General features: G+C 34.1%; 1 protein-coding gene across 1 annotated transcript; it reads right to left on the minus strand.

Annotated features, from left to right (window-relative positions):
* LOC106663202 (DNA polymerase epsilon catalytic subunit A) lies at nucleotides 1-26,887 on the minus strand. The gene is made up of 33 exons (XM_014387865.2): nucleotides 26,732-26,887; nucleotides 26,413-26,539; nucleotides 26,132-26,350; nucleotides 23,309-23,535; nucleotides 23,003-23,246; nucleotides 22,797-22,946; nucleotides 22,564-22,730; nucleotides 22,191-22,437; nucleotides 21,916-22,128; nucleotides 21,663-21,858; nucleotides 19,494-19,637; nucleotides 19,143-19,435; nucleotides 18,548-18,934; nucleotides 18,284-18,486; nucleotides 17,696-17,846; nucleotides 17,414-17,628; nucleotides 17,172-17,355; nucleotides 16,970-17,110; nucleotides 14,185-14,361; nucleotides 13,908-14,117; nucleotides 13,612-13,844; nucleotides 11,591-11,804; nucleotides 11,350-11,528; nucleotides 11,133-11,293; nucleotides 10,660-10,996; nucleotides 7,732-8,079; nucleotides 7,565-7,649; nucleotides 7,238-7,441; nucleotides 4,642-4,779; nucleotides 2,131-2,402; nucleotides 1,921-2,056; nucleotides 1,645-1,856; nucleotides 1-693 (listed from the first exon to the last, which is right to left on the minus strand). The coding sequence occupies exons 1-33, from the start codon at nucleotides 26,782-26,784 to the stop codon at nucleotides 375-377; spliced, it is 6,786 nt and encodes a 2,261-aa protein (XP_014243351.1). The 5' UTR covers nucleotides 26,785-26,887; the 3' UTR covers nucleotides 1-374.
* Nucleotides 26,888-27,995: the final 1,108 nt, after the last annotated feature.

Consider the following 27,995-nt stretch of genomic DNA (forward strand, 5'->3'; position numbering starts at 1 on the left):
CAAAATTTAAAGACTTAGAAGACCAACTTAAATAAGTAACATTTATGTACATTTTGAAACATTTTGTATAAGATTAAATTTTTAAAATAAAAATTGAGTCTCCCTATTTATATACAACATATGCATTTTCTTGAACTATCCAGTTGTAGTTTAACAATTTAATAGGAGCTTAGTTTAGTAAGCACATTGTATCCTGGAAGATTAAAAAAATAATAATAAAATAAAACTAACTTAAATGCTGCATGAATACAGATATTGATTTATAATTTAAATCATAACACTAAAAACTTAATTACAAAAATATAATACAGTGCGGATACGTAATACAAATATATACATCGATAACAATAACAATAACAAGAACAATAATGTATTCACTTAGTGAATATTGAAGGGTTCATTTTAAGAATCCAGTTGACGCACTCGAGGAGCAGAGGCATGTTGAAGCTGACGGCTATCCCCTTGAAAGTTTTTAGATATTTTCCAAGCTCCTGGCGATTTATGAGCGTTTGGAATTGACCAGCGCATGTACAATGCTCAGTCATGTTTTCCATTTTGATCTGATGGCATTTGACGCATTGCAGGTCCTGGAGTATGTAAGCCATCGACTTTCTGTTCACAATATCAAGCAGAATTGTTTCTATTTCTAAATTGTCGTAGTTAGTATCGCAGATTGGGCATTGCCAATAATACCTGTATTAAAAATATTAGTTAGCAAAAAATCGCTGTCATAAGTAAACAAAAAGGAGAGTCGTTTCTAGTCATCCTGATCTGCTTATTTACACCATTTTGTTCTTTAGTTTGTTTTATTTTATTTTTTAGAATAAGTAAAATGACAAACAAAACTTGACACTAATTGTGCACTGCACAAAATGACCGACAAACCAAAGGCGTAAGATTTCAAATATGACCATGTCAAGCAATGCTGCTATACTGGACCTACATGATCAATAAAGAAAAAGAAAAGGAGTGCAGTCCTATGCTGAACGCGGTACCGCAAACTTCTCTCAAAAAATAATGACACGGATTTACCGACGGTGAGTGATAAAGAAAAAAACCTATTCACAAGAAGGAATCTTTTTTTGTTCTTTAATTAGAATTAGAATAGAATTTATAATATTAGAAATTAATAAGAAAATTAAATTTTAATTTATAATTATTTTTGGATGGCGAAAGAATGTTTATTTATTTATTTTATTTTATTTTTTTTAATTTTTTTTTTAATTGTAAAAAGGAAATTTTTTTAGTTTTAAGGTTACAAAACAAACATCTTACAAGATGTTTATTTTTGTTAGCTTTTACTGAAATTTGATCATAAATATAATTATTAGCATCATGTCAATTTTATTATTTTGTTATGATTATTTTATTATGATGCTAACAATTATATTTATGATCAATTTTCAGAAAAAAGCTAACAAAAATAATCATCTTGTAAGTTGTTTGTTTTGTAACCTTAAAACTAAAAAAAATTATTTTTTGGGAGAAGTTTGCAGTACCCCGTTCAGCGTAGGACTGCCCTCCTATTCTTTTTCTTTGTTGATCTTGTAGGTCCAGTACGGCAGCACTGCTTCACAATGATGCTGTTACGCAACGACCGGAAACCACTATTTCAAAATTATGCCAGAAAATGTATAAACTCACATGTCATTAACGATCGCTCGGTTGTTATCTTTACACAAATCAATATCCCTGCAGTGATTGCAGGATCTGCAGATGACTTCTGGTAAAATGACGGAAGAACACGGATCGTGCCATTCGGCATCGTTACTAAATTCCCCGGTGTTGATCAACCTAAGCAGATTCCTTTTTAAACTGCTAACTTCATCTTCCACTGCCGAATCCAAAGATAAGACCTAAATTATAAAAAAATAATTATTAACTAGTAGCTTTTGAATTAAAAAAAAAAAAAATGTGAACCTTGCTGATGGCTTTAACAAATTCCAAAGCAGGTTTCATAACATTATGAGCTCCTGCATGAAACTGGGTGAAATTTATAATGTCATCTTCCTTCAATTTATAAATAGGTAGTTTTTTCTGGATTTTTTGTGTAATTCTAAAATATAAGAAAAAATCAATGTCTTATTTTTTAAATATAAATATTCAATTATATTTAATTAAAATAATTACAAAAACAATTTTTGCGTCATATCTCCGCTGATGAGGGCTTTGGCGAACTCAGCCGTAGAAAGGTGAGCGCCGACTCCAAGCGGTATGGCTTGAGTTGCCATCTGGCTCGAAAGCGCTGATACCCTTTTTGGCGTCGCCGACACGGGTTCGGATGTATTCATGTATTGGTAAACAGCACTTATGTAACCGGCCACTATAGTAGTGAAATGTGACTGAACGCCAGCTTCCTCGGGAAGATACTCGCTCAAATTCCAATTCATAACAACTTCAGGCTTGGGAGGAAAAATAAAAATTAATCCACAATGAAATTTTTATTTTATTAAGTCGTTCAGGATGGTGAACGTGATGTCACAATCTTTCTTCCCTCAGTGAGGCACGAAGAGCCTGCCATCACGCTCAGACATGCTATATCACGCTCTAGTCCAGTGATTCCCAAACTTTTTTGACCCCCTTTTTACAGTCAAAAATTGCCCACGAACCCCCAAGTGAAAAAGCTACATAAATGCATAATATAAAAATTACAAAAAAAAGTTTTGTTGAAGAAGTATTTTTGAAATTATAAATATATATAAATTATAATATTAATTACTTTTGAAAATAGATTATCGACCTGCTGGATACAAGAAGTTCTTTTCAGAGGAATCTTCGGAAGAGGTAAACCTTAGAGTACCTCTTCCGAAGATTCCTCTGAAAAGAACTTCTTATTAATTACTTTTGTTTAAAATAAAATATAAAAAAATTAATGACTTGGATGAATGTGATGAGATGTTATGAGTGTATAATTTCTAATCGGTTTCTTTCTTTTGTGATGAGGTTCATAACGGCACTGAATCCACGTTCTACCTAATAGGAAGACGGGAAAGAAGTCAACAACTTCTATACAATAACTCATAATGCAGGATATAAAATTGGGATCAGTTTTTGTAACCAGAATTTGTGGTATCCTCGTAAAAACATTGGTTTAAGTTCCTCATTTGTGGATATTTCAATAAGCTGCTCCTGTATTAGTATGGATTCATCTGTGTTTGGGATCTGAGTTTGTCCACGTGCAAAAGGGTTCAGTCGGGAAGTGAAGAATGTCTTCAAATCTTTGGTTCTGGTCTGTATGATGAGCCGTTAAGTGTTGACAGTGGGGGGCAGCGGTAGCCGAGTGGTTAAGGCGTCAGACTCTCGGCTAGTAGATCCCGCGGTCGTGGGTTTGATCCCCACCGTCGCCTCTGGACTTTTCTGATGCCTAAGGGGACCGGTGGCTGAAAATTGAAAGAAATTGACATGGCACTCATCAATGGAAGGAGCCGGATCGGATCTCAGCGACCCTGAATTTGGTCCCAACCCCCTTCAAAAATGAGTTTCTTCGATGGAAGAACACCGGTACAACGGGGGCTCAAGTTCACGTTTGTGTTGCGAGCCCTCCCCCAAAATATGGAGCCAGGGATAAAGTACAATAAGCTGTACAGCTCAGCTGCAGTGCTCAGGAGGGAACTCCTCCAGTCCCTGGTATCCANTGAATAATTATTTTATATTATTATTTATATTATATTATTTTATATTAAACCTTGCGCAGACCCCCTGACGTTCAGAGACCCCCAAATCAATTTTAATTTTTCACAGACCCCCCGAATGATACCGGGCACCCCTGGGGGTCCGTAGGGACCACTTTGGGAACCACTGCTCTAGTCTCTTCATTTTTAGAATGAAGTTCAAAGAAGCAGTGTGTTGCTTATTGTGTGTAAACATTGTTTAATTAGCCGATTTCCTCTCCTCATTATTCCTAAGGTTCTAAGGAGCCGGATGGCATTTCAGTAGTGGGCTGGTTAGAAGTTATAAGTGTTAGATCTAAAATATTACATTAGTGGACCACTTTCTCTTATAAGCAAAAAATAAATAAACAAAAGTGACGCTTGTCTTACACACTGCTTCAAGATTAGAAAGAAATAAAAAGAGAAAAAGGAAAAGTAAAATGTGATGAGGGTTAATAAAAATCAAGTTATTCGGATGAAAAATAAGGATATGAGGGCCTATGCAACCTAGGAGTTTCCTTCTTTTTCTTCCTCGTGTCCAGCCTTCTTGGACATGATGGTGGGTGAATTCTTGTTCCTTCATTACTACTGGATTCTTGTGAAGTATAAATGCGGGGCTGGAGTAATATAACATGAAGAAACATTTGAAAAAAAAAAAAAAAAAGCCCTGCAATTTTAAGCGAGCAGGCAAATAATGGTACAATGCAGATTTTTATTTTCCCAGGCGATCGGCTCATACCTGTTGAACGGACCATGGTAATTTTTAAAATTCATTGACAATCAAACAAACAGTGTTATGCTTTCTAAATTTCCCAGTCTTACTAGTGCAAAAAATAATAACTTAAACAGCATAATGTCTCTATGAACTTAAGGATAGGTTTTTGAATCTAAAAGTGAAGAGAAAAGAGCGCAATATCACACTCTCAATACCTGGGTAGAGGTAAGGATGAGCACAATTTCACGCTGACCATCCTGAATGGATTATACTTACTCCATCTGACTCTGAATAATCTTCTGTCAAGGACATCATCGTGTCGTCAGTCATCTCTAAACGCATCGTTTGCTCTTTTCCTTCTCCTACGTCTCCAAGGCCTTCTGGTAATTTGCCTTTTACCCCGCCATGATTTGACTTGAAAAACAAAGCAAATTTTTAAAAATCTTTCAATTAATTATGGTTTTTAGTTTAGATAAAAAATTGAGATTGAAAACTTCAATTAATTGGTCAATCGGACCATGAAAATTAGTGAATTTAATAAGTAAAAATGAAGTATACTTTCAATAAAGCTCTCCGTGGCCATTTCATTTTCGCCGAGAATCAAATAGATTACACGACATTTGAAAAATGGCAAAAAAAAGGAGCTAAAATTCAAAAGGTGTGGTTGAGATGGGAAGTTAGTTTTCAAGTGGATCGAAGTCACGATAGCTCAAGTGGTAGAGCAGCGGCGTATTTAACCAAAAGTCGTGGGTTCGAATCCCGCCCGTGACACTGACTTTTTTAGAAATGATAAATGATGGATTCAATCCTTCTCAAAAAGACAGTTCCTACTCACAGTAAGTTGTTTTGCAACAATCCATAATTTCCAATGTAAAATTTATATTACAGTGTAGAGAATTATTAGTTGGAGGAATTCTTTGAGATCCTCTAATGTTCCTGACCGTATGCATAAAATATCTTCTGCATAGCGTTTCCAGAAATGAACTGATTTAATTAATTTGTTCTTTGATTTGAAAAGATAAAAAATGGTAGCAGTGTTGCGTAGTTTCAGCAAAGGGAAAGAACTAGATTGGTTTGAGAAATTTGAAATTAAAAAATGTAAAATTGAACATGGTGATAAATGCATTAATAATATAACAGATTTTGATCTACCTCCCATTTTAAATATGTACATAAATAATAGCAAACGTCCAAATAATTAAATTAATTATTTTAATTGTTATTATTTTTATAGTAATTTAATAATATTAAGCATTTACTATTATATTGGGTTGTCCGGAAAATAATGCAGGATTTTGGTATTAAACAAAAAAAAAGAAACTAGTTACTTTAAAGCAATGTTCTTTAATCAAAATAATTTCCCATACTCTCAATACATTTCTCCCAACGTGTTGGTAACTTATTAATTCCGTCTGAGTAGAATTCAGAATTTTTAGAATTGATAAAGTCAATAAATGCATTTTCCAGTTCCGTTTGATTTTTGAATATTATGTGTTGTAAGTAGTGGTCCAGGTGTCTAAAAAAATGGTAGTCAGTAGGCGAGAGGTCCGGAGAGTAGGGTGGGTGAGGCAAAGTTTCATAGCCAAGCTCCAATAATTTTTGTGACGTTACACGTGACACATGTGGTCGAGCGTTGTCATGCAACAAAATGGGCCCTTTCCGATTGACCAAAGAGGGCTTCATTACTGCCAATTTCTGATGCATGGTATTAATTTGGTTACAGTATGATTCAGCATTGATGGTTTCGCCAGGATTTAAGAAGCTGTAGTGTATTAAACCAAATGAAGCCCACCATACCGTAACCATTACCTTTTTTTGATGAGTTGGGGGCTTTGGAAAATGTATTGGAGCTTCTCCTTTGTCGAGCCACTGTCCAGAACGTCTAGTGTTATCGTAGAGAATCCACTTTTCGTCACATGTAACAATTCTGGCCAGAAATGGGTCATTTTTGTTTCGACAAAGAAGTGATGCACAAACATCAAAGCGCTGATTTTTTTGGCGATCGTTTAATGAGTGTGGAACCCAATTTTCGAGTTTTTTCACTTTTCCAATCGCCTTGAGGTGGTCAGCGACGGTCGTTTTACTGACTTTGAGTTGCTCTGCAAGTTCTCGAACAGTTGTTTTGGGGTTTTCTTCCACCACTGATCGCAGAACATCATCATTAAGAGAGGAAGGCCTTCCACGACCTTCTTCATCTTCAAGGCTGAAATCTCCCTCCCGAAATTTTTTAAACCACCTTTGCACAGTGCACTCATTAACACAACCCTCGCCCCAGACTTGGTTAATGTTTCTAGCCGTTTGGGCTCCGCTTCGGCCGAGTTTAAACTCGTAAAAGAAAATCGTACGAAATTCTCGCTTTGACATTATAAGGATGACTGAATTATTTCCAAGTAGCGGAATGCTACAGAGGTAAACAAACAATATCATTTGGAAGAGGATTAATAAGTGTTGACATTCATACAAATGAGTAATCCTGTAAACGTAAACAGAATATTTTATATAGATTTTTTTTAATGAAAACTTAAAATCCTGCATTATTTTCCGGACAACCCAATAATATTTATTTGTGTTATAACTTCCGCGTTTTGTACGTTCAAATTGAGCGCCATTAAAAAAATCAGCTGCTAATTGGAACGTGGTTGTAAAAGTCCTTCAATCTGATGATGAGCTAAAGGGCTCAAAATCCGGATCTTTGCAAAACAACTTACTGTGAGTAGGGACTGTCTTTTTGAGAAGGACTGACTTTTTTATCTCAAATAAAAACCTTAATTAATTGAAAGATATTAATTGGTCAAGCAGACCATGAAAACTAGTGAATTTTTAAAAATATTTTATATAAAACAAATAAAATATTTTTTTGTTTTTAACTTACAGGATCGAGCCAAATTAAATACTCCCAACATTGGCTGTAAGTCATTTGAATGCTGTGAAAGAGTTCCTTGTTCCTTATGCTGCTAACAACAAACTCGACATAGCCTATGGCATCCTCGACTGTCCTTTTCTTAGTGCAAATTATAATTTTGTTGAAATTGGCAAACACAATTATTGAACCGAGCCTTTTAAATTCAGCAACCAGCTAAAACATTTTAATATGCAGTTAAAACTTGTTTTTTCCAGCAATATTAAAGCATTTATCACTAGAATTATTTGTGTGTGCATGGTGTTTGCAAATATGTGAATTCTTTACAATTTCTGATACCTGCATAAATAATTTTTTCATCAAATTATGAAGAGTCCTTCTCAAGGCTGGATCATAAAGTAAAGCATTTGGTGAACGTAGCCATCTTCAAAGATTAAAATAAATATATTAATTAAATAATAAACAAATATATTATCGTTTATTTGAGAATGTCCTGATAGCAATACCTGTAGAAGTGGACAATTTGGAAGTCAGCGAAAATATTTTTGTGCATGGAAACATCCCTGAGCCAAGAGTTGACCATAAACCTGAGTATTTTGAACGCCCCGGAGCATTGGGCTGTTTCGTCGTAGGACGTCTGTGGCATCTGGCCCTCGACCATTTCCTGCAATGAAGCTTGCGGTATTGTATCAAAACCGATGCTCGAAGACACCCCCTCAATATCATGGACGTGGTGTGATTGAAGCAAAGTATTAACGGCCAAACTGTCAATATCAAGTTCGACGCAAACGGAAGTGTATGAACCAGGCGTGTTGGTGACTGTGCTAGTACTTTCCTCAAAATCTGTCAGTAGTCTGCAAACAAATGAACTCAGAGTTACAGGTTTACGTAATCTGTGTTTCAAAGAAACGTTTTATCTCAATGTATATTTAGCTTTTTACATGACTAGAATCCCTTTGACTTTGTTTCATTTATTGTTTATCTTTTAAAGTTATTTATTTTACACGAAATTTTTACAATTAATTTGTCTTATTTAAATTTGTTAGCCTTAGTAAATATTTCTTTATAGTTTTTTAAATAAAAATATATATTATTTATTTACTTTTATTGATATGTTATGGCTATGACATAAGTAGTAGTTTTGTTTTTTCTTCACAAAATGCAAAAATTGACTTGAAAAAATTAATGATAGACGTCGAGCTCTGTGGGATATGAAGATCGCACAATACCACGATCACATACTCAGTAAGCAGAGCTGGGAAGAAATTTGCATCCTGCTTGGAAAGGAAGGAATGACAACAGAGAAGAATGAGTTTGGTAAATTTATATTATGCAGTAAAGTCTATTATTTTTGTTTTAATTATACAATATCTATCATGTTAAATGGTATATTTACTTATTAGTTAGACACTAGCAAGTACTACAAAAGTTGGCACAAAATTAAATATTTGTTGTAAAAAAAATTGGCGTAGATAGTGCTCTAGAATTTCCTCGAGTGGTGCTGTCGGTGGAAATTGGTTGCCATTGGTAATCATTTTTACCTTTGTTGTGATGTTTGGATTCCATATCTTGTTTTAACAAAATTATATAGTTCACATGCGGCATTGACAATCATTTCAGCCAAATCAACATCAATGGTAAACGAAAGATGCGCCACTTGTTTGACAGGATCTCAAATGCACTTTCAATTTATCTTCTGGCTGGGGATAATCATTTGTTGAAGTTTTGTTCACGTTAAATGGGGGAAAAAAATTATAAATCAAGTTATCTAATGGGTCTAGTTAATAAAATGCCAAGAAAAGGTTACAATACTTAATTTCACTTTATCTTTTGAATGATATAAAAATAAACTAATCTTTTTTCAGTACTGATTCGATAAAGATCGAAGATAGTTTGACTGCTCAACAAAATACTTTCCTCTAGAGCGACGATAAATATTTACGAATTTGCCACAAAGTTTGCTATCTGACGAACAAGCTGAAGAACTATCCTTTCCGAGCATGTATCACAGTAAATTCAAGGACGGGCTGAGTGTGACACTGTTTATTATGGTATTCAGACTTTTTTTTTAAGAAATGAATTTAATTTAAAAATAAACAATTATACCAACGTCTAAACTGCTAAATCAGGAAGCAGCATGATGACATATTTGGTAGAGACCTTGAGAAATTAGGATCAAGAACTTTCATATCATATTTTAGTTACCATAAACACTATAGTCTCTTTTGTAGAATAAGATGAATCATTAATGATTATAAATTACAATTTGAATACTGATTTCAAACCAAACATGTTCTTAAATGTGGACTTTCATCAGGAAGTTTCACTTGTGTAGTGTGTAGTGTGAGATTTTTTTTTTTTTTTTCGTTAACACAGTCATCATTGTTAACTGTTAGGAAAAGATGTCAATTTATTAGTTTGTTTATTGATAAAGGTGGGAATTCTTTTTGTATAATTGAAGAGTATTTTATTTTCTTTATTTTTAATTGATTACAAAACCAGCTCTGTGTGTACAAGAGTTCAGGGTGAGTCAGAGTGGAGGAACAATTTATGGAATTTTTTAAAAATTTTTTTTTTTGCCTCACTGGGTGATGGGCATACTGTTGTAGGCTGTGTTTAGGACCTAACTACTTCATTAATGCCCAATTCTCCAGGCTGGATTTTGTGGCAGACAGGGAAGGAAAAGGTTCTACCCATTGGGGGTCCACAGCAAACTTTAAAAAAAATTAATAATTACAAAAATAAATGTAGAATGAATAAATAAAATTAAAAATACTAATAACAATGAGTAATGAAAACGAAAGTTTTTTTATTTTGCAGCAGCAGTCATTGCGTTCTCCACAGACATACTTTACCTATGAAATAAATGCCTTCAAGTGGTTTTTATAATAATTTTTCACCATTGTTCTTTATTTCTTATTATGCCAAATTAGCAAAAATTGTAAATATATTTAAGACCTCTGCCACAAGGATATTATAATGTGCCAGACATTTCCCCTTTTATTTAACTTTTTTACAAAATTTATGTAAAATTATCTATTAAATAAATAACAATACAATACAATACAAATACATGCCAGCCTCTTTTAAGGAAGTTTTAGATGAGTCTGTGTCACAGCCATTTAAGTCAAGGCTTTTCACAATTCTATGATGAAGATGATATGGTTAGTCTCCATTATTCCCTGATTGGCCATACAGAAATGAGGAGGCTGACTCGTGGAAAAGCACTTTCACGATTATGCAATTACATTCTAAGTAAGAAAGTGGGAAGTTAGTGCCTGAGTGGATCGAAGTCACGATAGCTCAAGTGGTAGAGTAGCAGCGTATCAAGCCAAAGGTCGTGGGTTCGAATCCCGCTCGTGACACTGACTTTTTTATCTCAACTAAAAACCTTAATTAATTGAATATTATTAATACAATGAAATGTTACATGCCTGTTATCGTCAGCTTCTCGACCGCCGAGATCTGGCCTGTCACTGTCAGAACACCAAAGTACAAAGTTGTTTTTCAAGAGATGCCTTGCGAAAAATAAATCAGAGGCAAAGAGCGTAGCATCTTGCGGGACGTTGCCTAAAGGCAGGTGAAAATACCGGCACTGTTCTGTCTGCAGTGCGATTGCTGCTTCACAGTTCAAGTAGTGCTTTATCATCAGCTTTGAACCAACCCTTTGCCAATCTAAACTCGACAAGCTGGATTCACGATCTTGCACGTAAATTGGAATCGTTGGCCAATCGTTCAACACCGGGAGAAGATTTGACAACTGGTGAATATCTGTAAAGTACAGCCATTATTTTTTATGGTTTGACGCATATAGAATATCAATCTAAATAGTTTAAAGTTAAGTAATAAAACCAAATTAACAGTGATTGTGGTCGAATAATAATTTTTTATTTTGTTTATTTTATACCTCTTTGTGTCTGCACAGCTAATACTGTTGGTCCTTTTTTCTCGTCCCTATAAATATGAAGAGCGACTTGAATTTGCCTGAATGCCAGTTTCAAGTCTGTCTCAAACTTCACTTCAAATTTAATCTCTTTTGGGGGTAACGATTCATCACCCTTGTCCAATCTACAAAACCAGTGGTCAATACATATTTTAAAAATTATAATTTATTTTTATTAAACCTGGCCTTCCTTTCAGCTAAGTAGGCCTGTGTTAAATTAGGCATTTGGTTTGTTTTAACTGAATCGACAATTACTACAACGGCTCGCTTTGAAGGTGTTACAAACAGTGCAACAATCGCTTTCGAACTAGTAGGCGCTTTATTGTAATATAAGAAGAGGCGTTTCAAATTAATTTCACTCTACAATCACACAAATATTTTATAAAATGAATTAAAAAAGCAAAAATTTCATTTGTTCTTACCTCCTCCAAATACGGCTGATGTGCTATGGTTTTAAACACAAGATGATTAAGCATAAAGGTGTTGTTTTCTGTAAGAGCATTTGCTAACCTCTGTTTTTCATTTTTATCAACAGCACAGACACATCCAAGTTTTAAAAGCGCTCGAAATAAAATAGAGACTTTAGTTTCATATATGCCTTCAACATCTGAGGTTGATAAGTCCGCAATCAAATCACTAAAATAAGTGTATAAATAAATATAAAGTACTTAAATTATCGAAACTATAAATATGGATATCAACGATTACAAAAGCATGCAAACTTAATATTAACTTTTCTCTATTTAATTATTTAATATAATGACAGGTTTTATTATCTGTAAGCCAGTCTTCGTCTTAATATGAATTGGAAAAAATGAATTGAAAATAATTGTAAAGAATTTTGGAGATAAATGTGATTATTCACCATTAATGAATATTTCCAAAAAACATGAGGGTGTAGAAATAAGACAAGCAAATAACCCCTATATAAATTCAGGGCGATTCATTTTTCAATACACCATAGGAAAAACAGTGTTGGTGCGTAAAAATATGAATCGCATATTCCGACATGGATGGCAAAACAAATAGTAAGCTATGCTAATAAAAATTATTTTCTTAAAGCACTTCTCACTGCATTTTGGAAGTACTTTCCACCAGAAAAAATAATGACATAATATAAAATTAAGTTGAAATAGCTGACAGAAAACCGTATTTAAAAAAAAAAAAAACTTCTAGATTCAAACAAGAGTAACATATAAAATATTCTTTTATTAAAGTACTTCTCACTGCATTTTTGGAAGTACTTTCCACCAGAAAAAATAATGACATAATATAAAATTAAGTTGAAATAAATGACAGAAAACCGTATTTTAAAAAAAAAAACTTCTAGATTCAAACGAAAGTAACACATAAAATATTCTTTTATTAAAGCACTTCTCACTGCATTTTTGGAAGAACTTTCCACCAGAAAAAATAATGACATAATAAAAATTAAGTTAAAATAGCTAACAGACAACTGTATTTAAAAAAAAAACTTCTAGATTCAAACGAAAGTAACACATAAAANCGAAACTAGTGAATTACATAAAATATTCTTTTATTAAAGCACTTCTCACTGCATTTTTGGAAGTACTTTCTACCAGAAAAAATAATGACATAATATAAAATTAAGTTGAAATAGCTGACAGAAAACCGTATTTAAAAAAAAAAAAAAACTTCTAGATTCAAACAAGAGTAACATATAAAATATTCTTTTATTAAAGCACTTCTCACTGCATTTTTGGAAGTACTTTCCACCAGAAAAAATAATGACATAATAAAAATTAAGTTGAAATAGCTGAGAGAAAAACATCTGTCGTATTAAACAATGTCCTCAGATCCTTTTATGACCGATTGGGGCAATGCAAATTAGCAATGGGAGTAATTTTGAATTTTAGTAAATTTGAACACTCATATGAGTAAATATGTTACTTTCATTTGAATGTAGTTTTTTTTTTTTTTTAATAACTAGTTCTTAGTTTATTATTTGTTAATTAGAGTTCGTGAGATGCTATGAGATGTTTTTGTTGAAATGCAGGCAAAACAAGGCCCTGAAGATGATCCCAATAAAGATCGAAACGTTGGCATGATAAAAAAAATGTTTTCCTAAACCTACATCACCCAAGACCGCATCTCACAATCTCTAAATGATCATTAATTAACAGCCATTATTTGTTTTGCCTATGAAGTATGATGGTGGTGGTGCAATGAAAAGTGCATCATGCATAAATGGTTGAATGGATCCAAAGGGAAAAGTACGAGGGTTTAACAGTTTTAATTTTACAAGAAACAAACTGGGTATTTAACAGCATAAATTTTATTTTATGGAATCTCATTGCTCTTTCTCTCTCTTTGGAGGGGGGAGAGAGGACTCCTCAATATTTTTCTTATAAACCCTTCATGTCTGTTTATCTTTTAAAAAAACTTAAAACCTGAGTATGTACTTGTATTGTAAAATGCATACTTGCTATGTTCCTGATATATTTCTTCAGGTACCGAATATTCATACAGGAAGTAACTCGGTCTTGAGCGTGGCAAGGACCGGTTGCATTTTTTGAAAAAAACTCCTGGCACTTCTTCTTTGGCCATGCGATGGTTCACATAAAACGTTCTAGGAACGATTAATCGCACTTGATGTAGCTCGTTTCCAACTAAGGCCCACACTTTTAAAACGCCGGGTGAATTGGTTTCCATGATCTACACAAATAGAACTTACGTTTGTTAAGAGTGTATTTTGAAAATTTAAACAATATCAATTACCTGGATAATTTGCCATGGTGTGTTCAATAAAGATCTTTGGGCTTTTTGTAAAAACCCTCCGAGAGAAGACGATCTGATATTATGCATAGCCAACCTCTTTTCACTAACACAAGTTGAGGAATTTTTCGTCCTGCCTTCTTGTGACTGTCTCGCTTCCTTTTGCCAAGCCCATTTCTTTTTTTGAAACTTCAACCACTCGAGCCTTTCAATCTGAATTGAAGAAAACCTCTCCGTTTACACTTATAGAACTTTAATAAATAACATGAAACTTATTTACTTTTGTGGTCCCAAATGGTGGAGGAGAACCCAAAGCTTCCTTCCAGGTTTTGTACACTACTGCCTTTTCAGGTGTTGGATCACGTTTCCGTTTATTGGTGTGAACTATGGGCCTTCCTAACTTTGGACTAGTATCATTTCCAATATCCTCAATATCAACAATTTCTGTATTTTCAATCTAAAAATATAGTCTAGCATCAACCAGATGAATAAATTGTCATCATTATATAATCACAGCTTCTTTTGATACATATAAATAATTCAGAAAGCAGAGCAGTGGAGGCTATTTGGCTACCAGACCAGGTTTAACAGCAAGTGGCATCCAACTGGATATAGGACCATCCTAAGGCAAATGACGCAAGCAAATGTTCCATGAAGCATTGAAAATGATGGCCAATTGCAATAAATTTCTGTTGATAGTTCCCAAAGAGAAATTATGAGAGAACAATCTACAAGAAATAAATTTGCCTATTTTTTTTGTAACAATTTAACACTCTTTCTATTAATTATTCAGAAATCGTGAGATGCGGTCTGGTGTGATGTAGGTTTCAGAAAAACATTTTCTTTATCGTGCCAACGTTTCGATCTTTATTGAGATCATCTTCAGGGATTTATAAACATTGTTTACATTTAACAAATACATTTAGGATGTGGAAAAGTGAATTTTTATACAATGCAAAAAAATATATTTTATATTCAAAGTATTTCTACTCACTCAAATGTTGTTTTTCTGTGTAATTGTGCCATTCTTGCGTGTCGTGTTGTGAGTGCCAGTGAGATTTTGCTGTTTTATGTTTATATACATTGGATTTTGAAGGGGTGGGGAAGGAAGTCGGTATAGAAAAGACATTTTTGTATAAGGAGTTGGCTTCTTTGAGGTGAAAAGAGCCGACGAAGGGAAACAATGTGTGAGTTTACATGTATCTGTTCTGTAATTGATGCTGTGTTTATCTCTGTTGATATAAACCATTTCTAAGACATTACGTTTATGTTTGTTTTGTTCTGTATGTAATATTTTTGGATTTTTGAAGTCGAAATTGTGTTGGCGTTCAAAATGGTGGGTAGCGAGTGCTGTAGGATTGTCCAGATATTGGGATGTAAGACCGATGTAAGTTGCCAGACAGTTTAAACAGTTGATTTTGTAGATTACGTCAGATTTATTTGTTATTGGTGTGGGATCTTTAATTTTGTAAAAAAGTGTTAGGATTGTTTTATAATTTTTGAAAGCTATTTTGAAGTTATCGGACGAGAGAAATGTGTTTAATTTATGTGATAGGCCTTGAATAAATAGCATGGAAATATGTATGCTGGTTTGTTTGTATTTGATAGACTTAATGTAGTATTATTAGTAATAGTGGATGGTGTTAGTGTTAAGTTGTAGTTGTTGATTAAATATAAAAAATATATTTTGCATTGTATAAATTCACTTTTCCACATCCTAAATGTATTTGTTAAATGTAAACAATTTTTGTAAATCCCAGGCCCTGAAGATGATCTCAATAAAGATCGAAACGTTGGCAAGATAAAGAAAATAAAAGTTGGGCGCCAGTCGTCCTTTTGTTGTCCAAGGGAAACAAAGGAGGAAGCGACAAAATTAATAAAAATGTAATGCGGTTCGGATGGCTATGAGCTTGTTTGAGGGAGGAAAGGGGAATAATATATATGAAAAAAATATAGACAAAGAAACAGGGGAAGAAAGAGTGCTGGAACTAAATTTAAATAAAGAAAGAAAAAGGGTAAGGAAAAAGAAGAGAGAAAGAGAGGAGAAAAAGGAAAAAAATATATGGCCGTAGGTTTGGGAGACAGCACCTCTATCTACACTGCTACTGAGGACTGTTGGTCGGTTTCCTTCCATTGGTCTTGAAGTAGTAGTAATCTTTAAAAATTATTCAAAATACATGACACTAATAATAAAGGTAAAATAGACAACTAACAAATCTCTTCATACAATTTATTTAAAAACAAAAAAAAACTTTTTTCCTTATAAGAACGATAAACTAAAAGAAATTAAGCCCGAAGACTTCAAGTCAGGCCTGACTACCAACACACACACATTTAGCTGTGGATGATGTATTTTCTTCCTTTTCTTTTCCCAAGGAAAAATCTCCAGCGAGCTTGATTCTGTCCGTGTCCCCACGCCAACCTGACCAAACTCATCTCTCTCCTCTCGACTCCTTTTCCTCGCGGCCTGTCAGCTCCAATCCCAACAACAAAACTCCGACTATTTTAGCATTTTTTTTTTTGTGTATGAAAAAAGGGTAACATCATATCCTACAAAGCAAGCTTTTTAACCTTGCGTCAACTTTTCCGCTATTATCGTTTTCGTTTTGGAACACAATAAAATAGACGAAAAACAAGTAGAGGTATGAATCACTCAAAGAAACACTAGATGTGTCAGAGCTGACTGAATACAACACAACTACTGAACAGACTTTTAAAAACCTTTTTCAACTTTTCCGCTATTATCGTTTTCGTTTTGGAACTCAATAAAACAGACTAAAAACAAGTAGAGGTATGAATCACTCAAAGAAACACTAGATGTGTCAGAGCTGACTGAATACAACACAACTACTGAACAGACTTTTAAAAACCGACTCGTAGGGTCGTCCTGACCACTGCCTGACTTTTTCAAAACCGACAACCAATAATGCTACAACTCCCTTGGCTTTTCTGTCAATAAACACTTGGTCAAAACTGCTGCATGGGTCATTACCATAAGAAACACCAAGTGTGGCAGCTAACAGGCTCTGATAGTGTTAAATGAATTTTTAGTTTTAAACAATTACCTCAGTTTCTGTATTGTCCTGTTTTGGTGGAAGTTTTACAAACAGTTCATTAATTTTTCTTTGCTTTAAAGTATCGGTTTTTCCTAACATTTTCTTGTGAAGCCATTCGGGATGTCTTACTCTTGGAACTGGATTAGACAACTGTTAACAAAAAAAAAAAAACTATTAAATTTGCCTGACACTTTGACGCAGGCAAACTTGCCCCTTGCATAGCGGCTGGAATCGTGATGATTTTTTGAATCGCCCCGCCCAACCTTTCAATATAATAATCCCAATCAAGTATATGTCTTATATCAAAATCAGTTATTGAATTATCTTTGAGCCATTTACGTAAATGGTGTCTTTTTACAGCTTCTTCCGCTTGAAAAATTGCTAAAGGTATCGCCCTGAGGAAATAAATTATTTATTTTATAATTTTGTCAGAGAATTATTAATATAATAAACCTTTCAGTAACAGGAGAGCCTTCTGGTTTTCTCGCGATGACATATTTACAAGCAAGGCCAGCATCTTTGACCATTTGGTCGCCGAGAAATTCAGCCAACCTTTTGGCCGTGCTTATCGAAGTTGATTTCTGTTTCCCGTAATCTTCAAGCTTCCTGCTCATGGACTTATTCTCAGTGATGAGTTCAAACAGTTCAGAATCTGGCATATTGCAAGCCTAAAGTGTTTTAATTCCCATTTAATTTTTTTTTATGAAGTCATAAAAATAAAAATGATAACTATACCTTACTGTACAGAACATCCAACCAATAATTTGCGACTTTGGCAACTGATTCATAACACTTTTCTAAAGTGTTTCCTTTTAAAAATGCTTCAAAAACAGAAGACTGGAAAATTTTAATTAACTGTAATTCTCCTCGTCTTTTAACTTCAAATCTACAATAAATAATACAAATTTTTTTTTGCGTTATGATCTATGCCATGGTGACGTATTCTTATATGTGTGTTCAAATTGGGGGGGGGGGTTATTGTGAAAAAAGGGCCAGAGGCGACGGTGGGAATCGAACCCACGACCACGGCGTGAGAGTCTCTCATGCTAACCACTCAGCTACCGTGGTCCCCCAACACTTAATGTTTATATAAATCAGAAAACATGATCATATTAACACAATTAATTCACTTATTATTTTAATACTTAGTATAAATGTGATTATTTTTTAATAATATTTGCCCTGGTTTTGCCTGTGTAAACCTGTGTACCAGCATTTTGTCATTGTTGGTCTGAATTGACCTTTCCAAAAATTTTTAGTAGGTAAGCTTAATATTGCTAACTAATACAAAACAATCATAAATAAATATAAAAAAATTATTACCCTTTCAACTCTGCTAAACTGCCATCAAAATTAAAAACGGCATAACGCTTCTTAAGTCTTTTCCCTTCTTCTTTGGATGCTGGTAAAACCATGGCCAGATACGGTCCATCAACTTCAAAAAATACAGAGTTTTCACTTCTCATTTCGTATTTTATATTTTCTTTGTCCACAAGCTCATGGTAAACGTGGTTTGTGAAGTGTTCCTAAAGTGTTACACATTTAAAAAATAAGATTTACAATGAAAAATAAAAAGTCTACTCTTACTTTGACCATTGAGTTTAAAACAGCGTTAGGATAAGAGATTGTCACTTTTGACTTGCCAGGCTTGGTCGAACAGACGGTGTAATTTTCGGGAAAAGACGCTGGCAACACACACCAAATACCGTCCGTGTCGAGCTCCAAAGGTCGTCCGACCTGTTCTATTATTTCCCTGGCCTTTGTGATTATGTTGGCCCCGGTATAGCATACAATGCCGGCCATTTCCATGCTGTGCCACCTGGCTCCTCTCCTCATGACGTAACCGTAAAATGAATTCAAAATACATTTATGCGCAAGTTGCAAGGAGTCATAAAGGATCTCTCGATTTTTCGCAGACTTAATTTCACCGGCATCTCCTTTAGAAATAGCATCTGACACTTGTTTTTTGGCCACCTAGAACAAAAAAATCATCACATCATATTTTGCACATAAATATCTTGTAATTAATAATGTGCAATTAAAGTAAAAATGTATAAATTTTTGTTTTTAGCCAGTGTAAAATACTTCTTGAAATATAACTGGGTGTTGCAAAACATAAAACACTGATATTTGTAAGTGATCTTAATACATTTGTTGAAGTGGAACAAAAATTATTCCTTACTTTACACAACCCTTTGTATTCATATCGCCTATCTCGAAAAGCTCGTACAGTGTCGACATAAAAGGAATTCTCTTTTTGGCAAACTGTTGTCGTCCTTTCTTCCAGCCTTGTCACTTTGGTCTTTTTATAAGCTTTACGGCAATAGTCCGTCAGACGCTTTTTCTCAGCCGCTGCCTGTTCTTCTTTTGAAAGATTGTGAAACGCGCGGGGCGCCCCGCCTGGGAATTCCGGGGGGAACTTTTCAATTTCCAATTGCTGCTGAATCCGATGAAATTCACTTTTACTTGCTGGCACTAAAACAAGCGAAAAGAGGTTTTTACAAAAATATATAAATCATTGTATAAAACGTACTTATATCTCCTCTCCACATCCAAGCCATGGTCCTTTGGCAAAGAGCGCCAGGTTTGTTGAAATCACAAGCAGCACATATCATCTCATTGACCATCGCAGAAGGCTGGAGCCGATTTGTTAAAATTATATTTGGGTACATAGCACCTGAAATTGTTTTTTTTTTTTTTTTCTTTTACTGTCACTTATTAAAGAAAAATACAAAGTAGAAGTATTACTTTTTAAATCATAAAATTTCTCTGTGTGATTGGCGAGGTAATGAACTTGCAATTTGGTCATTACTGATTATTTTAGTCTATTTATCCCTGGTTGGTCTGTCATACCTATTTCAACATCTTCATTCCATTTTTTTTTTTTATTACTTTTTTTAACAACACTGAAGATGGTGTAATGCTCCAACAAGTCTGACAGACTAACCCAGCGAAATAATTAGTAACGACCAAATTGCATCATCCTGAAGACCCCACGAAGAAATCTCACAAGTAACAAATAAGTCACTAAAAATTGTATAAGATGTATGCTTTGTTACTTATAAAATTGGAAAACTTTTATTACAAATGAATGTTTTAAATTAATTTACATGACAGAAAAATATGTATAGTAACTCTTAACATATTGATTTTGTAAGATGCAAGGTCACAATTATACTTTTTAAACTCTCCCTCCATTTCACCAGCTGTAAAGTTCCATTCAAAATTCAAAGAGCCGCTTCAGAAAGGGCAAAAGTGTCACTGGCTACAATGATTTAATTTTTGAAGTGAAAACTTCTTTAGGCGCGCTCAGCACTTTTTTTGTGAGTTTTGAATGAGACTGAGCCGTCACGCTCGAAGATGTAACGCTCATTCAGGTAGAATCGGCTCGAGTCGACTAAGCATGAGAGAGACAGTCAGTAGAGCGAGAGAGAGAAATAGAGTCAAAGCGTCACCGCTGTATACGCGCTCGGCCGAACTCGGTACTGAATCCGGACTAACACGAATGAGCGTTACATGAGGGAGCATGACGAAGCAGTCGCTTTCAGTATCGACGCTAACTCCAGTGCGCTTTACCAGTATGTTTCTGAAGCGAAAAGTTTTTCAAAATAATTATTGAAAATAATTATTGAGAATAATTAATTATTCTATGATTGTAATTCATCATAATAATTTATCATAATACACGTGTAAGAACATATGTTAATATGACAGAATTTGTCATGTATTTATAAGACATTATATCTATCGTCATTAAAAATGTATGTCATTAGACAACATTAAAAGTTGGGTGTGTGGTCTAGAGCACACGGTGGAAGTGAAAACTTAAATTAGTGTAAATTAACAAACAAAATACAATTTTTGTTCTTTATTTTGTATAATCACAATGTAATTACGTTGAAAATGTTTACAATTATGATTGTGTAGGAATTTGATTGTGCTCTGACTGATTGTCGTTGGTATCAGACTCTAGAAACGAAACTATTGGTTTATGGTAACTTAAATATGAGACAAATACTTTTGATTAAAATGAATTTCCTAACTATCTCACAAAAACTCCGTCAATCATTGTTCCATATTTCGTTGTACTTTCATTTGAATCATTGGACATATTAAGATCTAATTTTGTTTTCAAAAAATCCACTAGAGGCTTTGATGTATCTTTGGAGAAGTCAACATTGAAATCTCCACTCATAATCATTGGTAATGTATGGAAATGTTCTTCGAGAAGATCAGATCCTTCTTTGGTGTAGATAATTAAGTTGGGTAAATTGTTAATTTACCCTAATTTAAGTTTTCACTTCCACCATGTGCTCTAGACCACACACCCAACTTTTTTTTTTACTCATTCTGTGAAAACTACATAACGTGTTTTGTTATTTAAATTAATTATTTACCCATTTTGTATGATTACGTTTAAAATTAAAGGAAAAATTATTGGAGAAAGTGAAGAAAAAAGAAAAAAACACACTCAATGTTCTGGGGGTTGCCTATTTCATTTGCTTAGCCCTACGGGGGAGTGTTGTATCATACAATTTACATCACTTAGACAAATCTAATAAAATTTTAAAAATCATTTACAATATTTTTATGTATTAGAGTGTTATTTTAAGTGATAAGTTGGGTTCCACCGTGGGCAACCAAAATAGCCAAGCATAGAATACAATCAACATGTTAATGATCAACATATTTTAGAACTTACCAACATCCAAATGGTATATCATCGGGTTTTCCATCCGACAAGGTGTGTCCCTCAATTCACTCAATTTTGATTTTATGTCTTCAGAAATTTCGTCAAAATTGGTAACTGTGTTCAAAGGAATGTTTTCTTCTACTTCTATAGCATGTTTTAACGCTTTGTCTACGTTAGATATCAACATGTTCAACGCTTCAGGTACCTGGTGAAAAATTGTGTCATTATATGCTTTCAATTTATGCTAATCAGTAACAGTCACCATTCTAAAACGGCAAGGTATGTCAGCACGAAATACACCTGATTCTAGGGCTTCTACATGTCCACCCACATAAGTTTCCGAATCTAAGACATGGCCATCAGAGGACAGTTTGTTGTACTGTGCTTCTTCTTTATTTGGAAAGACAATGTTGGCATGAAAAGCTTCGACCATCAGAAGTGATTCGCAAAGTGTCCCTGAGCCTTTTCTTAAAACCTAATTTAAAAGATAATAAAGTAAAAAAATTCTGAAACATTTTGAAATTTAATTCAACTTACTTCATCAGGGTCCATTGGAATGATTGTGCATAAAGCGAAGATAAATGGATGGACGTATTTCATATAAAGATAATACGTAGCAACTGCATCAGAGACAGAGTAGTTTGACAAAACCTGAGGCTGTTCTACTGCCATTTTACACATTTCTTCTGGGTCCAGTTCAACTGGGTCATACCGAAGTTTAGCTTTAGCAACAGCTTTTAGATTATGGGATCCGACTGGAAGGTATGAATCTCTTTTCACCCAACTATTCATAACAAAAAATAATTAAATGAAATTATTCTTATTACTTATAAACTTATGAATATGAATCAAGTAAACTTGATAAAAATTGTGGTCTAAATAATTTGCAATAGTAAAATGAGAGACTTACCATAAACAATCCATGTGTGTGGCAGGCCGGCATAAATAAATGCCATCTTTCCCTTTATAAAAACCGATTTCCTGTTTCATGGTCATTCCATGAAATTTTGCCCTCGCTTCAACGAACGGCCAATCAAAACCGTCACCATTGTAAGTGACAAAAATGTGTGGTCTGATCTAGAGAAAACATTTTATACACAATTCGATTAGTACATACCATATGTACCAATAGTATATACCAACCTCCATTATGTGTTCGAAAAATCTCTGGATCAAGGCCATCTCATTTGGTTCATTAAAAATAGTAAAAAAGCCTTCAAACTCCGGCTTTGGTGTGTATTCAAAATCTTCGACATCACAAGAAATTATCTCTCGGTTGGTTATCAGGTAGCCCTAAAAGGGAAAATCATGTCATTTTTGTAAATAAGATATTTTTAAAGCAAACTAACCTGACCGTCTATCATGTATGAAATCATCATTATCTGATCGACTGAAGCATCAGGAAACTTCAAAGGAAGTTTTGTAGTTTCTATGTCGTATGCTAAAACAATCAAATCTGGTCGGTCGATAATATCATCCCTTTTTGTGATGATAGGAGGAAGATTAGAACCCCTGCTTTGAATCGAATACCAAAGACCTACAAATATCTTATTATCGATTGACACCCTGACGTGATAAGGGACATCAAACTCCCTGGTGAAAAAAAAAAAAAGTTTAATTCAATAATTAAAAATAATTTGAACAAGCATCATTACCTAATGTCCAAAATGCTTTCTAAATGGTCAGAATGTTTCCTAGCTCCTGTATTGTTCTTGTTTCTAATCTCAGACTCCAACATGTCATTGTAAAATGTATTGCTCGCTTCTCGGTTTTGATTTTTCTTAACACTTGGCCGAATTACTTGACGCACCTTGATCAAATCACTCACAGTAGCGAATAATAACTTCAAATACCTCTGCTTTAAACCGATCAAATGATTAGGCTGAAAATACATTAAAAACATAGAACAAAAACTTTTAATTGTTTAATATACTTAAGAAAATTTTTTTTTTAAATGTTGGCCTCGTGATTAATTCATCAACCATACACAAGACTTGTGCGTAGGATGGCACAGGAGGGCCAGGCCACAGGGGATTGTGCAGGCAGGCTTAAGGGGGTTGAAAAAGTTTAAATTATTAAAGTGATGGTACTAACAGATCCCATTTGAATGTGAAAATTGTTTACGACGTCATGTGATCCACGACACACACGCACCCAATCCCAGGACCCGGTCCACCCGACCAACCCCAGCCCATCCTGTGCCTGAGTCAGTTCTTTCTCATTAATTTGTCTATCACATCAAAGATTAGAGAGGTCAGATAGGTATATTGTTTTTCTCAATAAAAAGAGTCCAAAGCTACAATATTTTTTCTGCCTGACAATATACTTTGAATATTTGTGAGGAATGTTATTCTGCAGTTATGTAGATTGGAAAACAACATTTTCCTGTCTACGGTATTCCTAGTGTACACAAGGATGACATTAACATCATACTGTATTTTTTTTTTTTAATACTTTATATTTTATGTCAAGAATAAATTTCCAGAAAGTGTCATCATTGAAGAAACCCTATGGATATTAGTGATGCATGTTCTCTGTAATTGTCAGACCACAGCTGTAAAGGTAACAACTGCAACATGTCAGTAACGTGAGTCAGCCTGCATACTGTAAAATAGACGCTTACTAATGTTTGATAAGCCCTGACATGAGTCCAGAGCTCCAGACAAGGCTTGTTTGTTTCTAGAGATGCTATTAAGGTGGAAGACATTGCATGGATTCCCAAATTTGGAAAGAGCTTACATGTAATACTTAGAAATGTCAGGTATTTCCAACTATAACACCATTGGGACATTATCAAAAAGGGTAAAAAGATATCCAAGACAATTCGAAGCAATTACAAATGGCATTGCTAGAGCAATATCCTGAATTGAGGTAAAATTTCATACAGAGAAATCCCTTTTAATGGACAACCTTCTATAGCGACCTCCTATCTTACAGAATTGGAATGTAGACCAGGAGAGAAATGCAAAAAATGTCATCAAATGACTATTAGAAACTAATGGCAGAACTATTAAATCTAGGCAATGTTAAGACTAGAATAATAGTTGGATGCTAATTGGACACTGGAGACTCCAAAAGCATATGTATAGACTTGGAGTGGTAGAACCATGCCTATGCTACACTGTCCTTAAAAAAAAAACAAAAAAAAACTTTCAGATCTTGTAAAAAGCCTTAAGCTTAATGTGTGGTGTTTAGTGACCATTAGTTAATGATTATTTGGAGATCGTGAGATGCGGTCTGGTGTGACGTAGGTTTTAGAAAAACATTTTCTTTATTGTGCCAATGTTTTGATCTTTATTGAGGTCATCTTCAGGGTCTGGGATGTATAAACATTGTTTAAATTTTACAAATACAATTTGGGGGTGAAAAAAAATGAATTGATACAATGCTAGAAATTTTAGATTCAATCAAAGTATTTGTACTGACTCAGTGTTTGTTTTCTGTTTAAATATGTCATTATTGGGTGTCGTGTTGAGAGTGCCAGTGAGATATTGATGTTTTATGTTTATATACGTTGGATTTTGAAGGGGTGGGGAAGGAAGTAAGGACAGAAAACATTTTTTATATGAGGAGTCTGCTTCTTTGAGTTAAAAGGAGCCAACGATGGGAAAGAATGGGTAATGGTTTGGCCTGATTATCCTTTCAGGGGATAATTAGAGAAAGAAAGCTAAATTAACATAGAATTAGTGTATGTAGAAATGTTTGATGTGAGGCATGTAATGATTGTTTTATATGTTTTGTGTGATGTGATGATGATATATGTATGTTATTGATACTGAATTTGATTAATGATATTAGCGTAGCTGTGACTGAGTTTACATGTATCTGTTCTGTAATTGATGCTGTTTATCTCTGTTGATGTAAACCATTTCTAAAAAATTACGTTTATGTTTGTTTTGTTCTGTGTGTTATATTTTTGGATTGTTGAAGTCAAAATTGTGTTTGTGTTCAAAATGGTGGGTAGCGAGTGCTGTAGGATTTTGCTTGGGTTTTTTGCAATCATAGATATGTTGCTTTACTCTCTTGTCCAGATATTGGGATGTAAGACCGATGTAAGTTGCCGGACAGTTTAAACAGTTGATCTTGTAGATTACGTCAGATTTATTTGTTATTGGTGTGGGATCTTTAATTTTGGAAAAAAGTGTTTGAATTGTTTTATAATTTTTGAAAGCTATTTTGAAGTTATCGGACAAGAGAAATGTGTTTAATTTATGTGGTAGGCCGTGAATGAATGGCATGGATATGTATATTTGATAGATTTGATGTGGTATTATTAACTTAAGCTTAATTAGGAGCTGTAAACAACAACGGAATAGACCAATACTGGTCGTTGTGCACAAGTTGTAAAGACTCCAATTCCTACTCTAATCTTAATCCTAATTCACTAATTTCGTGGTCCACTTGACCAATTAATATCTTACAATTAATTAAGGTTTTTAGTTGAGATAAAAACCTTAATTAACTTATCCTAATCTTACCAAATCCAAATCTTCTTTGATGACTAATTCCACAGAGAGAAGCGTCCCTGCAAACCTTTTTGTCAAGTAAGCGGACACTTCTTGTATACATTCTTTTTTGACTAAAATGAGAAAGTACGGCTGATAGGGTAAAGACGCTTTAAATCTGCTCCCGTCCTCCTGGATGAAATAATAGTCGACGGCACTTATTAAACGCTTGTCCTCGTCGAGGATTTCAGTCTGAAACAATCGACCATACTGAGTCAGGAAAGAAAAAACTTTAAACATAAAATTCTCCTTACAGCATGCATGTTAATGAGAAAGCCGATCCTCTCTTGATGATCCTTAATCCGGTCAAAACCATATTTAAAGTCGATCTTATCACTTTCTAAGCTCTGCCTCAATCGATATTCAGACGCATCTTCATTCCTGAAATATTTAAATTGTACTGGTTTAACATGAATTTCCTAACATTTACATGTCACAAAATAACAGAATAAAATTATAAATAACTATTTAAAATTTTGCATTTAAAGGAGATTAAAAAACATCATTAAAAAATAACTCAATATTGTTTCCTTTTAGGCTTGGCATGAGAACAGCACATACTTTAAAACTCACCCTGATCTTTCTTTTCCTTCCGGTTTATATTTTCCTGAATTCTGAAGCACCATTTTAAATTAAATTACGTTTTATTTGACTGAAAATAAATAATCATCATTAACTCCAGTAAAAAATAATGCAAGTTGTTGATCAACAATCACCAACAAAACTAGAAAAAAGTAACCATGCATGTGGATGTTTAGGCGGGAGATGAATTCAGTGGAGGTGCATCAGTGATAACGTGATCAAATGTCAGCCCTGCCAAAAATGATCATTTTAACATTACACAAAAATGTTCAGACATTTTTTCTACATTGTAACATTATAAATATTAATAACATAAAATAAATATAGATCTTTGTTCCTTCTTCGTATATGTGATATGTTTTTTTTATCGGAATGAATGTATTTATTTGCGTGAATGCAGGGCTTATCCAGTACTTTGGGAAAGTGTGAATGATTTGTGGTGCATGTAATTTATTAGCGTGAATGGAAAGGTTTATCCCCAATTACCTCGAAGAATATCGAATACCCTGAGGTACGGTGAATGATTTGTGGTTTGTGGATGTAATTTATTAGCGTGAATGGAAAGGTTTATCCCCAATTACCTCGAAGAATATCGAATACCCTGAGGTACGGTGAATGATTTGTGGTTTGTGGATGTAATTTATTAGCGTGAATGGAAAGGTTTATCCCCAATTACCTCGAAGAATATCGAATACCCTGAGGTAGAGTGAATGATTTGTGGTGTGTGGATGTAATTTATTAGCATGAATGGAAAGGTTTATCCTCAATTACCTCGAAGAATGTCGAATACCCTGAGGTACGGTGAATGATTTGTGGTGTGTGGATGTAATTTATTAGCGTGAATGGAAAGGTTTATCCCCAATTACCTCGAAGAATATCGAACAGCCTGAGGTTGGGTGAATGTTTTGTAGTGTGTGCATGTAATTTATTAGCGTGAATGGAGGGGCAGTCCCAATTTGAAGAATATCGAGTACGCTGGTGTAATGTGAACGAAGTCTGGTGTGCAAATGTAATTTATTAGCGTGAATGAACAGGTTTATACCCCAATTACCCAAATAACTATCGAGTGTATTTGTGTTTATTATTATTATTTGTTATTTTATCCACAATTGATGAGGCCCTGAGGTACAGAGAGACTAGCAATAGTATAAAGAAAAGAGAGTTTGTTTAAAATAAAAAAATTTTTAAAGTTAGTATTGGATTAATATTTTTCCCAGAATTAAATTAATTACATTTAATTAATTCAAATTTGGAG

Source organism: Cimex lectularius, unplaced genomic scaffold (genome assembly GCF_000648675.2).
Source record: "Cimex lectularius strain Harlan isolate CLEC.00 unplaced genomic scaffold, Clec_2.1 scaffold22, whole genome shotgun sequence".
In the NCBI taxonomy this organism is placed as follows: Eukaryota; Metazoa; Arthropoda; class Insecta; order Hemiptera; family Cimicidae; genus Cimex; species Cimex lectularius.